The sequence below is a fragment of the Scardinius erythrophthalmus genome (genome assembly GCF_964197995.2).
Source record: "Scardinius erythrophthalmus genome assembly, chromosome: 25".
NCBI lineage: Eukaryota > Metazoa > Chordata > Actinopteri > Cypriniformes > Leuciscidae > Scardinius > Scardinius erythrophthalmus.
The window spans coordinates 5,988,740-6,001,711 of NC_138245.1; the positions used below are offsets into that span (position 1 = coordinate 5,988,740).

At 44.4% G+C, this 12,972-nt stretch overlaps 1 protein-coding gene across 1 annotated transcript; it reads left to right on the top strand.

Moving 5' to 3' along the window:
- Positions 1-315: 315 nt before the first annotated feature.
- LOC308685358 (nicotinamide/nicotinic acid mononucleotide adenylyltransferase 1-like) lies at positions 316-9,215 on the top strand. The gene is made up of 8 exons (XM_081357061.1): positions 316-624; positions 723-906; positions 1,162-1,298; positions 2,200-2,858; positions 3,107-3,566; positions 3,708-3,905; positions 4,013-4,082; positions 8,993-9,215. Exons 1-4 carry the CDS (start codon positions 543-545, stop codon positions 2,667-2,669), a joined length of 873 nt encoding a protein of 290 aa, XP_081213187.1. The 5' UTR covers positions 316-542; the 3' UTR covers positions 2,670-2,858; positions 3,107-3,566; positions 3,708-3,905; positions 4,013-4,082; positions 8,993-9,215.
- Positions 9,216-12,972: the final 3,757 nt, after the last annotated feature.

Genomic DNA, 12,972 nt, shown 5'->3' on the forward strand with positions numbered 1-12,972 from the left:
CAGAACGCATCGCTTCCGGTTCAGGTCTTTTGTATGTGCTTCATGCATTTTTTTACTGTTTTACTCAAGATAACTTAAAAGGAGCGAGCAAAGATGATCATAACCAATGTCCCTCGCATGTGAAGATCGATATTTAAAAGTAAAAAAAAAAAAATCTTCACACTAACGTTTAGATATTTAAATAGAATAAAAAGCTAATAACAAAGTGAGATAGGTAGGTTAGCTGATTACCTTAAAAATCCATAGATATCGGCATCAGTTCATACGGCTGTTAACACTTTCTATGACAAGCGGATGCGATGAGACCAGGTTTCCGGTTTCGTCATGCGACGTTCGACATATACCCTATTGCTTGAGTAACAACTTCACCGACCTTTACTAGCAGACACAGTGGAAAATTGCTTTAAACAAACGTAAATACCGACAAAGTTCTTAATAATACTCGTAAATTGCTCGTGTTGTGACTATACTTCTACTCCGCTAAATAGGAAGCACGAGACATAATCAATGACAGCACAAAAGACCAAAGTAGTGCTGCTGGCATGCGGGACGGGTCCTTCAACCCCATCACAAACATGCACCTGCGAATGTTCGAACTGGCTCGAGATTACCTTGAAGACACTGGTAAACTTTTAATAAAACATGTATTAATGTAAATATATATTTTTACATAGGCCTATAACACATTTAACTCATAACTTTTGTATTTTTTGTTGACTCAGGAAGATACACAGTGGTGAAAGGAATAATCTCTCCAGTTGGAGATGGGTATAAAAAGAAAGGTCTGATTGAAGACTGTCATCGGTTAGAGATGGCTAGACTGGCCACAGAGAACTCCGAGTGGATCACTGTGGATGACTGGGAGATTCAGCAGCCGGAGTGGGTGGAGACAGTCAAAGTACTTAGGTGGGAACATCTTAAAATCATGTGCTTTCAATGAATGTTTAGTTTTGGTTGACGTAAAAGATAATGGCACAACCTTTCTGTTTTGTACCTATTGTAGTGCTTTTTACCTTTGCATGACTTCCATGTCACAACTGATAATGGCATCTTGTGTGGTTGGACTGGATGTCATATGTGATGTTCTGCTATGTCAAAATGATCAAAGTTTTATGCAAAATTGACATTGAATCAGATTCTTTTTTTTTTTTTTTTATTTAGGCACAACCATGCAGAACTAATTTCCAGCTGTGACAACAACAGTAATAATGGGTACACAGTGAGGTGTGGGAAGAGGAGACAGCTGGAGCAAAATACAACTATCTCTCAGATCGGTTTTTCTTTTAACACAAAAGCAGGTATGGAAAATAATCCACAGCAATCCTTCATAGGATAAATGTTCCTACTTCTCAGTGCATTTAAAGTGGTGTTTATAATGTCACTCTGTCACAGTACCTGACAACAGGCAATAAAATGAATGGCTGATGGGCCCTCGGGACAGTAGAGAAATTGTACAGCGAGTTATATTTGTGTTTAGTTGATAAACTCCAAAACAACATCCTTTTTTATGTATTATATATTTAAAATATTTTATATGTAAAAATATAAATATAAAATAAATATTAAAATTGTAAAAATATTAACTGTAATTATAGTCTTACTGTTCAAAGGTTTGGGGTCTGTACAGTAAAACAGTAATGTTGTGCAATGATATTGCAATTTAAAATATCTGTTTATATTTTAAGATTGATCATTATTGAAAACAGTTGTGCTGCTTGATATTTTTGTGGAAATCATGCTGTTTTTTTTTTCTCCCAGGATTCTTTGATGAATAGAAACAATTGCATTTATTTTAAATGGAAATATTTTGGAACATTATGACTGTCTCTACTGTCACTTTTGATTGATATAGTGTATCCTTGTTGAATAAAGGTGTTAATTTCTTTTTAATAAAAAACTTGTGACCCCAAACTTTGGAACTGTAATTTAACTTTTTAAAATATAAGTTAAAATCAAATGTATTTTCTTGCGGCCTTCTAGAATGTTCGACATACTCTGTCTTCATGTTTCAGTATTTAGTTGCAGTACAACAGCATAACCATAATTAACATATAGTGTTGGCTTGTCCATGTGGGTTTGGATTGGAGCAAGTATTTCAATTAAATCATAACTTTTATAACAAGATGATTTTCTAACCGTGATTAAAGCAGTCAAAATAACTAATATATGTGTATGTATATATTTAAATATATATTTTAGACACCCCTCAACTGAAGCTGTTGTGTGGTGCTGATTTGCTGGAGTCATTTGGCGTCCCCAACCTATGGAAGCCTGAGGACATTGAAGAGATAGTGGGGCGTTATGGTGTGGTGTGCATCACAAGATGTGGCAGTGACGCTGAGAAGTTTATCAATCAGTCTAATGTGCTGTCCAGACACCGTAAGCACATCCATGTGGTTCAAGAATGGGTGACCAATGAGATCTCAGCCACCCATGTGCGCTGTGCACTACGCAAAGGACATAGTGTACGCTACCTTGTGCCCGACCCTGTGGTGGGCTATATTCAAGATCACAGTCTGTATAACGAGGGCGACCTGAAGAATGCTGATGACATCCTTGCCCCTCTTCAGAGATACACCAGTGCCAACTGTGCCAGCAGCAGTGGGATCGATCAGGGTGGCATGGATGCTTCTCCTGAAACCCCTGAGGAGAACAGCCCAATTCACTAGTTCACACTTACAAATAAGTCAGATAGAAATAGATGCGTATTTGGCGTGCTGTCCGAGGAGAGGGCTCCGGGCTCGGTATTCGGCCCGAACCCAGAGTACTCCCCCCGTATTCCTGGCTGTAAAAGATTGAGCCAAGAGTGAGGAGTCGGGGTGGTGGAGGGATGCTGGAAAACTGTCACGGAATATTAGGTGAGTTGACAGAGTGGATATATATATACTTCTTGTCATGCTGATTAGGGTAGACATAATTGTTTGATGACGAGTAGATTGGATTGATTATTTGAATGTGCTCCTCCCGAACTTTGTTTATAAAACATCATTAGGTGAATGTCAACAAAGCATAATTCGTATATACAATAAGTTGGACCAATTATTCATGTTTAATCTGTGGTTGGAGTTTCTAATAACATGCTATTTTGTTTTTCTTATTTTTTCAGAAATGCCCAAAGTAAGGAAGAACAGAATTAGTGCATTCTTCCAAAAGCTTTTTGGGATCTCAGCACGGCTTAAGACGGACCCGACTGTTTCAGAGCCAGTGTATGTCCCAGATGCAAGTGCTCTCGAGCCAGTATCTCGAACGGATCTTTCTGTTACTGAGCAATCAAGCGTCCCAGTTCCAAGCGTTCCTGAGCCGGAACCTGAATTGGATCTGGTTAATCCAAAGGGAATGGGTGTCCCAGGTCTAAGCAGTTCTGAGCTGGAACCTGTGACCTCAGAAGGTCTGAAGGTTGATGTCAACAATGCCATTTCAGAGTTGAAGAGCCCTACGCTGATGTCTGAAGATCTGACTGACCCAGCAGGGCCTTCAACAGAAGTGGCAAGGAACAGCAAGGCGTTGGATTGATCAGGGTGGCATGGATGCTTCTCCTGAAACCCCTGAGGAGAACAGCTCAATAGGTGAATGTCAGCAAAGTATTTATGATGCAATATTATAATTATATGTAAAAGGAAATGTCTTACAAGTTGGACTATTATTCATGTTTAATCTGTGGTTGGAGATGTTTTTAAATAACATATTTGTTTTTCATCTTTTTTCAGAAAATACCAAAGTGAGGAAGAAGAACAAAATTAGTGCATTCTTCCAAAAGCTTTTTGGGATCTCAGATGCGAACGCTCCTTAGCCTACATCTGAAATGGATCTGTTAGTTCCTGAGCAATAAAGTGTCCCAATACACTGCCCCAGACACCTGCCACTGAGGTCTGAACCAATGTCTTCATAGGAAATAAGTCTACAATGTAAGTCCATTGTAAAACTGGAGTATGAACAGGAATCAAACAATTATATTTTCAGTGTAAATCCTCTTTAGTGAAAGACTAATCTAGGCTGTTGTGTTCTTGTGCAGAAAGACAACACATGGAGCTAAACTGAAGGAGATGAATCTGCAGCAGTCAGGTGGTACTAGTCTGAGCTCTGTAAGATGTTTACGTTTATTTTTATTGTAATGTTTTGTGCTTTGTGACAAGAGATTTAATGCCGTCTTTCATGACGCTTTGCAGAATCTGCTCTGGCTGTACGCGTTAGGGCTGGGCGAAATGGCCTAAAAAAAAAAAACCCTGATTTTTTCACAAAAAATACGATTTCCGATTTAAAACGATTTTTCCCCCCTACTTAAAATCAATCTGCAGATGACAAGGAAATTGTAAAAAAAAAAAGTTTTAACTTTATTTATTTTTCCCTTGTGGGATTTGGTCTGGATATCCCCCTTGGGGTTAAACTGCAATCAGAAACAACAAGCCAAAAACTGTAAACAGTGAAAATGTAACATAACATAACGTAACATAACATAAAATGGGTTGATTGGGATTTTGGGGGGATGTAAAAAAAACTTGCATCACAATAAGTGTATTGTGATTGTCAAAACATTTGGTAACTAAACGGAATTTTATTAAGTTTAGTGACAACACAATGTTTACATGGAACAATGACTGGTATGCTACTGTTCCCTTTCAGTCGAGAACGTCAGACGTAGTCGACGTCGACTGAATGGGGATCACGCTTAGGCAGCCTGTCTTCTTCATACTACTATTTAATCAAGCCAATTCAACATTGGCGTGTGTGATTACACTCTCCGCCCCGCTGCGCATAAACAGGGAAGTGGACGCACGCACCAGTTGCCTTTTGCTTCGGAGTTGATCGGATGTCTCTGAAGAGTACTATTGTTTACACAACAAGCGAGTGTGTCGGTGTTCTTGCGGGAAGACCACCCAGTGTTGGTGTTTCTACAGCGTGAGTGCAGCGGTGATCGCGAGCTTTTCAAGCTCTCAACTGCTGTTTTAACAGCATCAAATTTCTATTTGTTTGTGTGTTTTATGGTTGGTTAGAGGGCGAGAGGTGAGTGCTTCACTGTTTCAGTTCGCTGATTCAGTATTGCCGCGGTCATTCCCTGTGTGCTCCAGCACTGGTGACGGTCACATTTCCAAAAAGAGCAACACGGGTTCGTTTGCGTCTTTAAAAAAAAAAAAAAAAAAAGATGTCATTCCGCCCGTGCGTTTCTGGATGCATTCGTTCCGTGTCTCTCTCTGAAACGGTCACAATTGTTGCATTACGAGTCTGGGCTTACAGCACGCTGAAGCAGCTTTTGTGGACAGTTCTGCAATCGGAATATGACTGTCGCGGTGTTGAAGTCGAAACTCACCTTCGTCCGCGAAGTGCGAGTCCCCATTACCACGCCCCGCCTTAGGGTGCCGCGTGGGGTGGGTGATAGGAGGATAGTGTTGGATGTCTCGCCCAATATACATTCCCTGTGGGCTCCTCACTCCTCCCTTCCACCGCAGCCAGTGGAGTGGAGTGTGCTGGTCCATCTGTAATGGGTGGACCAGCCGTTTCACCCGGGGCTACCCCAGAGGACAGGATGCCGATTGCAGCATCACAGGGTGAGCTGGCCTCTGGAGATGATGACTCGACTGCGTTATCTCCCTTGGGAGCGTAACGTTGCCCGAGCCGGATCCAGAACTGTCAGCTATGCTGAATTGGGCCGTCGAGGCCGTCGGGCTTGAGTGGAACCCTCCACCATGTCCTGCTCAGTCTCGGTTGGATGATTGGTATCTCGGGGCGGGCCGTGCTGGTTCTCAGCCTGCCGCCCCAGTGCCCTTCTTTCCCGAAGTTAATGAAGAGCTTACTAGGTCGTGGACGGCACCTTTTACTGCCGAAACTGCCTGAGTGGTTCTTCCCCCCTCACTACCCTTGAGGGAAGAGCGGTGAACGGTTATGAGGCTATCCCTCCAGTGGAGCGGTCTGTTGCAACACACCTGTGTCCAACGGTCGCTGCATCTGGGGGATCCTTGTCTCCCCTCGCAGGCCTGTGAGCTCGCGTCAGGTTTGACAGTCAGAGCCTACAAAGCTTGCGGGCAAGCCGCCTCCTCTTTGCATGCCACGGCGTTGTTGCAGGTCTATCTGGCCAAGACACTCATGGACCTGCACAAGGGTAGTCTAGACCATGCGCCCATGAGTGAGCTCTGCACTGCTGCTGACCTCGCCCTCATGGGCACGAGTGTCGAAGTGTGCGTGATCGGTCTAGCTATGTCCACCCTAGTGGTCCAGGAGTGCCATCGTTGGCTTAGCCTGGTTGAGATGGTGGATGCGGACAAGGTTTGGTTCCTGGATTCCCCAATTTCCCAGGTTGGGTTGTTTGGCGCCCACAGCTCTCCACCCCACTGCCGGTGGCAGTTCCTCCGCCTGCTTGTCGCCCAGGGCGTCCCCTGCCGCTGCCTGCGGTTCCGCAGGGCCCCCGCAGCAGCCTCCACCCAGGCCCCAGCGTAGAGGCAGAAGCAGGCTGGCTGCCCGGTCTGTCTCTGGCACTGCCAAGCCAGGGGGCCAGTGTCAGACGTAGCGTCCCTGAGACAGGCCACCCAGGGATGGGGGGATGAGATCTTCAGACGGTTACTGTTCCGCCACTGGCTCCCCGGAGTCCCCCTTCTCACGCATCCCCTGTTGCTCCGTGGAGACAGGTAAGTGTTGCACCGCACACTCCGACTCCGCTTCGGGCTGCCCCCCGGGCCTTCCGAGCCGGGTCCCTGTCCTCCACCTCGCTGCCCCACCTCGGGTACGTCTGTGGTCTGGGCCTGGGCCTTGTTTGTAGAGGCGAAAGTGCTTTCCAACTGGTCCATCAGACTTGGCTATGCAATTCATTATCGCTCGGTGCCCGCTCAAGTTCAGTGATAATCATCACACTAGGTGTTGAGCAGAAATGCTCCTGAAAGCTCAGTGATATTCATCACACCTACTGTTGATCAGTGCTCCTGTCTTGTGCGCGCATGTCGCTGTCCAACTGGCGAAGGACGCGATATAGCCGCTCCCTCCAGCCGATATGAAGGCCAGTTTGTATAAACATGTTCTTCATGTACCTAGTATGTGGTGGGTCGTGACCATCTTGGCCCTGTGTCACTTGAAAAGGGCCCTTTCTTGAAAGCCTCCGTCCAAGTTGCTACACAGAGAGGCAATTTTCAGAATGCCCCGCCCCCAAGCTTGGTCTGCAGCGTTTGACCTGAATGACATGTACTTCAGATCTCTAGCCTTCTGCACCACAGGCCATCCTGCGCGTTGCGTTTGAGGGCTCGAAGTATTAGTACAGAGTCCTACCCTTCGAGTGCTCCATAGCCAGTTGGGTCTTCAGGTCAACTGGGAGAGAGTAATCTCGCCCATGGGCTGAGTATCTCTTTTCCGGTATGGAGATGGACTCGGTCCAACATGCCTCTTCAAGGAGAGTGTGTCCGGTCGGAGCTATACAGAAGTGAGAAAGGGTCCCACTGAAAGAATTTTCAGAGGCTCCTGGGGCATATGGCAGATGCAGCCGATTGGCTTCCTCCATATAAAGACCGCTTCAGCACTGGTTTAAGGTCGAGTCCCGAGGTGACCGTGGCAGAGCGGCACGCCCTCTGTGACAACAGATCACCACGGCCTGCCGCCAAACCCTCAGCCCGTGTTCAAACCTTTCGTTTCTCCGGGCCAACCGCTCCTAGAACAAGGTCCACTAACACCGACTGAGCCATGTACAAAGGGCATGCTTTAACAGAGGCCTGGGCGACCTCCGACTGCATTGGTATTCATTACCTCGAGTTGTTGCAGTTCACCTCGCTTTGAACCACCGCTGCTCAGCGAGCTGGTACTGGTCTGAAAAGACAGCATTGCAACCGTTGCGCTAGCTTCCCTTGCATGTCACAACTCGCCCGTCACCTCCTCCTTGGAGTCAGAAGCTTCTGAGGGTCGCTTCATTCCACTGTTCTCCCGGTCTGCTCAATCGTGCCACCACGAGCCTCACAACAGCCTTTGGCCAGGGAGAGTGGAGACTCCATCCCCGGGCGGTACAGCTGGGCAGGGACCAATTCGGGGCCGCACAGTCACATCTGTTTGCCTTTCCGGATTCGTTCCTCTGCCAGTTGTGTTATTTCTGTCCGAGCAGATAACCCTTGGACAGACACTGGCTCTCAGCTGGCCCCGGGGCCCCGCAGAAATGCGTTCCCCAGTGAGCCTTCTAAAAAAGCGGCTATGCGATTCATTGTCGCTTGGCGCCCGCTCAAGTTCAGTGATTTTCATCACACTCAGGTGTTGAGCAGAGATGCTCCTGAAGCTCAGTGAATTTCATCACACTCAGGTGTTGAGCAGAGATGCTCCTGAAGCTCAGTGATTTTTCTTCACACCTAGTGTTGAGCAGCGCTCCTGTCTTGTGCGCGCATGTCACTTGCACATACTGTGCTAGGTCAGGAGTGGAGCAGGTCTTGACAGTTGCCCCTTATTGGCCCAACCAGACCTAGTTCCCCTCGACAGCCCTTCCTAACTTTCCCCTGAGTACATTCTCAGAGACGGGGTATGATGGCACCCACGTTCAGATCCCGGAGAGATTCCAGGCCGGTCCTAAGAATGGACGTGGAGGTTCTGGTGGCTACCGCTAGAATATGTGGTAGTCACCATCACTTCTGCGAGAGCACCCTCTAAGAGGAGCTTTTGCTTACGCCAAATAGAAGTGGAACCTATTCCTTGAGTGAGTCTTCTCTCCGTGAGGAGATCCTGAAAGTCGTTCGGTCATTTCAGTGCTCCTTTTTCTGCAAAATGGGTTGGAGTGAGGGCTGTGTCCTCCACCCTCAAAATGATGTTGCCTCTATTTTTTCTATTGACGCACATCATGATGCAGTAGCTGGGAAGCTGTCACGGTTCATAAATCCCATGTCTCTTCCTTGTCTCGTGTTTCTGTTGTTGTGTGCTGATTGTGTGGGTGTGTCAGCTGATTATTCACTCATCGGCAATCAAGTTCATCACTCCCGTCACCAGCTGCAGCTCATCTCAGCACATATATAAATACTCACTCAATTCTCATTTCCTCTGTCAGATCGTTCTATGTGGTTCCCAGTGTGTGGTTCGTCTTGTTCCAGTTCCAGTGTCTCGTCGTTGCCTGTTCTTGTTCCTGTGGATGTTTCACTCTGGACTTGTCACCGTCATCACCACTCTTCACCACAGCACTCATCTGACCATCAAAGTCCCTGCGCCGCTATCCTGTTCCACCCTGGATTACTGTGTTCTCACTGATTGTCAAATAAAGAGTGTTTTGAGCTACTTGCGATTGCTTCCGTCCTTCTATCATGACAGAAGCACATCCTGATCGTCAGGTTCCTGAGGGAGCAAAGGAACACTGCCTTGTGCCCCTCTTTATCCTCTTGGGCTTTATCTCTGGTACTACTGCACTGCAGAGACTGGCCTTAGCCACTGCAGGCAGTGAGTTAAAAATTCTGTTTTTAAAGAAACAGTTCTCTTGCTCGCCTGGTCTCCAGTCAAGTCAAGTCAAGTCATCTTCATTTATATAGCGCTTTTAACAATGTAGATTGTTTCAAAGCAGCTTTACAGAGATAAACGTATAATATAAGGTAACAGAGATTGTTTTGGCTTTATAGCGGTTCTTTAATAAAGTTATTTTCCAGCTAAAGTTAGTTTTGATTGATTCGCTTCCGTCGCAACGATCATTTGTTATTAAATTTGGGGCCGCTAAGACGACACCATTCTCTCTGCGCAGACTTTAAACACGAACCTGTGAGAAACGCTGATGGCGTTCACATGCGCATTAAGAATTGGTTCTATAGTTATGTGCGTTTGAATATATGTGCGCAGGTTTGGAATTCCCTACAAACCAAGCCTAAACAAAGTACTGGTGTTTTCTTATAATTTTTGATACAGAATTTTATTTTATTTTATCACTTCGGGGTAGGTACGCGAATTGAGTTTCCCGACAACACTTTATCTGTAGAGGGGTAAAGGGATCCTCCATAGGGAGAGACTAGTTGGCACTTCAGCACTGCGTTGGATCGGATTCAGCCGAAGGTCCTTCATCAGATCTGGATACGGCCTGGATCCGGCTGGCTGCGGGAAAACCTCGGGATAAACAAAGACACTAAAATTAGTGTAGATGCCATTCTTCTTATGATGTAACGAGTACATCAGGATTTACGGGAAGTGTTCCCGGTTCCAGCTGACCTAATCTATGCAGCCTAACATTGAATTATAGAAGTCTATAATGTATTATGTGAATGCTAGGTCAAAGAGATGTGTCTTTAATCTAGCTTTGAACTGACAGAGTGTGTCTGCTTCCCGGACAATGGTAGGAAGACTGTTCCAAAGTTTTGGTGCTAAATAGGAGAAAGATCTACCGCCAACAGTTGATTTTGATATTCTAGATATTATCAACTGGCCGGAATTTTGAGATCGCAATAGACGTGAAGGACTATAATGCGTTAAGAGCTCGCTCAAGTACTGTGGAGTTAAACCATTTAGTGCTTTGTAAGTAATCAGCAATATTTTAAAATTGATGCGATGTTTAATAGGCAGCCAATGCAGTTTTGACAGAACAGGGCTAATATGGTCATACTTCCTGGTTCTGGCAAGAACTCGAGCTGCTGCGTTTTGAACTAGCTGTAGTTTGTTTATTAAGCATGCAGGACAACCACCCAGTAGAGCATTACAATAATCTAGCCTTGAAGTCATGAACGCATGAACTAATTGTTCCGCATTTGTCAATGAGAGCATATGGCGTAATTTAGATATATTTTTAAGATGGAAGAATGCGGTTTTACAGATACTAGACACGTGACTTTCAAATGAAAGATTGGTATCAAAGAGCACACACAGGTTCCTACCCGACGACGAAGACTTAACAGAGCAGCCATGAAGTGTTAGACAGTATTCTAGATTATTACGTGAGGAAGTTTTTTGTCCAATAATTAGAATCTCTGTTTTTTCAGAATTAAGTAGTAGGAAATTACGAGTCATCCAATTTTTTATATCAGCAATGCATTCTGTTAATTTTTGTTAAGTTTCGTCAGGGTGTGAAGAAATATACAGCTAAGTATCGTCGGCATAACAGTGAAAGCTAATGCCATGCTTCCTAATGATATCTCCTAATGGTAGCATGTACAGGGTGAACAGCAGCGGTCCTAGTACTGAGCCTTGTGGTACGCCATACTGAACTTGTGATCGATGAGACATCTCTTCATTTACTGCTACAAAGTGATAACGGTCAGATAAGTATGATTTAAACCATGCTAGTGCAATTCCACTAATGCCAACATAATTTTCGAGTCTATTTAAAAGAATGTTGTGGTCGATAGTGTCAAATGCAGCACTAAGATCGAGTAACACTAATAGAGAGACACAACCACGATCGGATGATAAGAGCAAATCATTTGTGACTCTAATGAGAGCTGCCTCAGTACTATGGTACGGTCTAAATCCTGACTGGAAATCTTCGCAGATATCATTTCTTTCAAGAAAGGAACACAGTTGTGAAGACACTGCTTTTTCTAATATCTTTGATAGAAAAGGTAGATTCGAGATCGGCCTGTAATTGACTAATTCTGTAAAATCAAGTTGCGTTTTTTTGATCTATGACCTCTGGAAGCATCTCTTTCAGTAGTTTAGTGGGTATAGAGTCTAACATACATGTTGTAGATTTAGATGATTTAACGAGTTTAGTAAATTCTTCCTCTTCTATAACAACGAACGAATCAAATTTTTCCTCAAGGAGACTACAATGCACTGCCTGATGCGATACTGTAGTAGACGGTTGCATAGTTATCATTTTCTCCCTGATATTATCAATCTTATAAGTGAAGAAGTTCATAAATTAATTACTGCTGTGTTGCTTGGAAACTTCTGGGCTTGAAGCTTTCTTTTTCGTTAGTTTAGCCACCGTTTCAAATAAATACCTAGGATTATGTTTATTTTCTTCTAATAGGTTTGAAAAATAAGCAGATTTAGCAGCTTTTAAGGCCTCTCTGTAAGCAATCGAGCTCTCTTTCCACAAAATGCGAAATACCTCTAGTTTTGTTTTCTTCCAGTTGCGCTCCATCTTAAGGGCCTGAGTGTGCTCGTTGTACCACGGCGTTGGACTTTTTTCTTTAATCTTCTTTAAGCGCAACGGAGCAACTGTGTCTAAAGTGCTGGCAAAGAGAGAGTTAAAAGTTTCTGTTGCAATATCGAGCTCTTCTAAGCCAGTGGTTTTCAAACTGTGGGTCGCGACCCACTTGTGGGTCACACAGTGAGAAAAGGTGGGTCGCGCAAAGGCACTTAGCTGCAGCTAAATTTACGTTACGATGAGTGAAACAAAACCAGTCCGATTAATGACCAAACGACTTTTAAGTGAGTTTTAGCGCCCGCCAAAGTGAATTTTTGTCCCGCCAAAGTCTTATTTGATCGGTGAGTAGCCTAATAGATGAACTGCTGCGCATGTGACAGAGTCACAGTTCATGTTTAACTGAAAGAACGAGCAGAGAGAGAGAGAGGTCGCGCGCTCTCTCTCTCTCTCTCTCTCTCTCTCTTCGGAGCCAGGCGAAAAAGTAAACAAGACTTCACCGTCTCCAAACTAAGCGCTGTCTTGCTCTCTCTCCCTCACACATATTAATCAAAATAAATTGACACGGTGGTAAAAGGTCGGAAGACCAAAGTTTCATGTGGAGCATTCTGAGATTTTTTTCTTCTTAATTACCGTTGGGTGTGAATTGTGCTAAATAAGTTGTTGCCTTATCTTCTCTGAAAAGCGTCCCAGACATTCAGCTGACATAAAACAACACTTTAATTAAAGAAAAAAATTATCCAGTAATGAAATGTTTTCTGTGTTGACACAAATCTTGGATGTCCATGTCCTAACTGCTGGGATAATCACACAACGCGCACACGTCCAATTCGCGAACTAATGACTTCTTTGAACGATTCATTTTAATGAATGGTTAAAACAACTGATCTTTCCAACAGTGAACTCAGGAGACGTCTGAATCGGTGTATAACTAATCAGTAACACTTTACAATAAGGTTCTATTTATTACA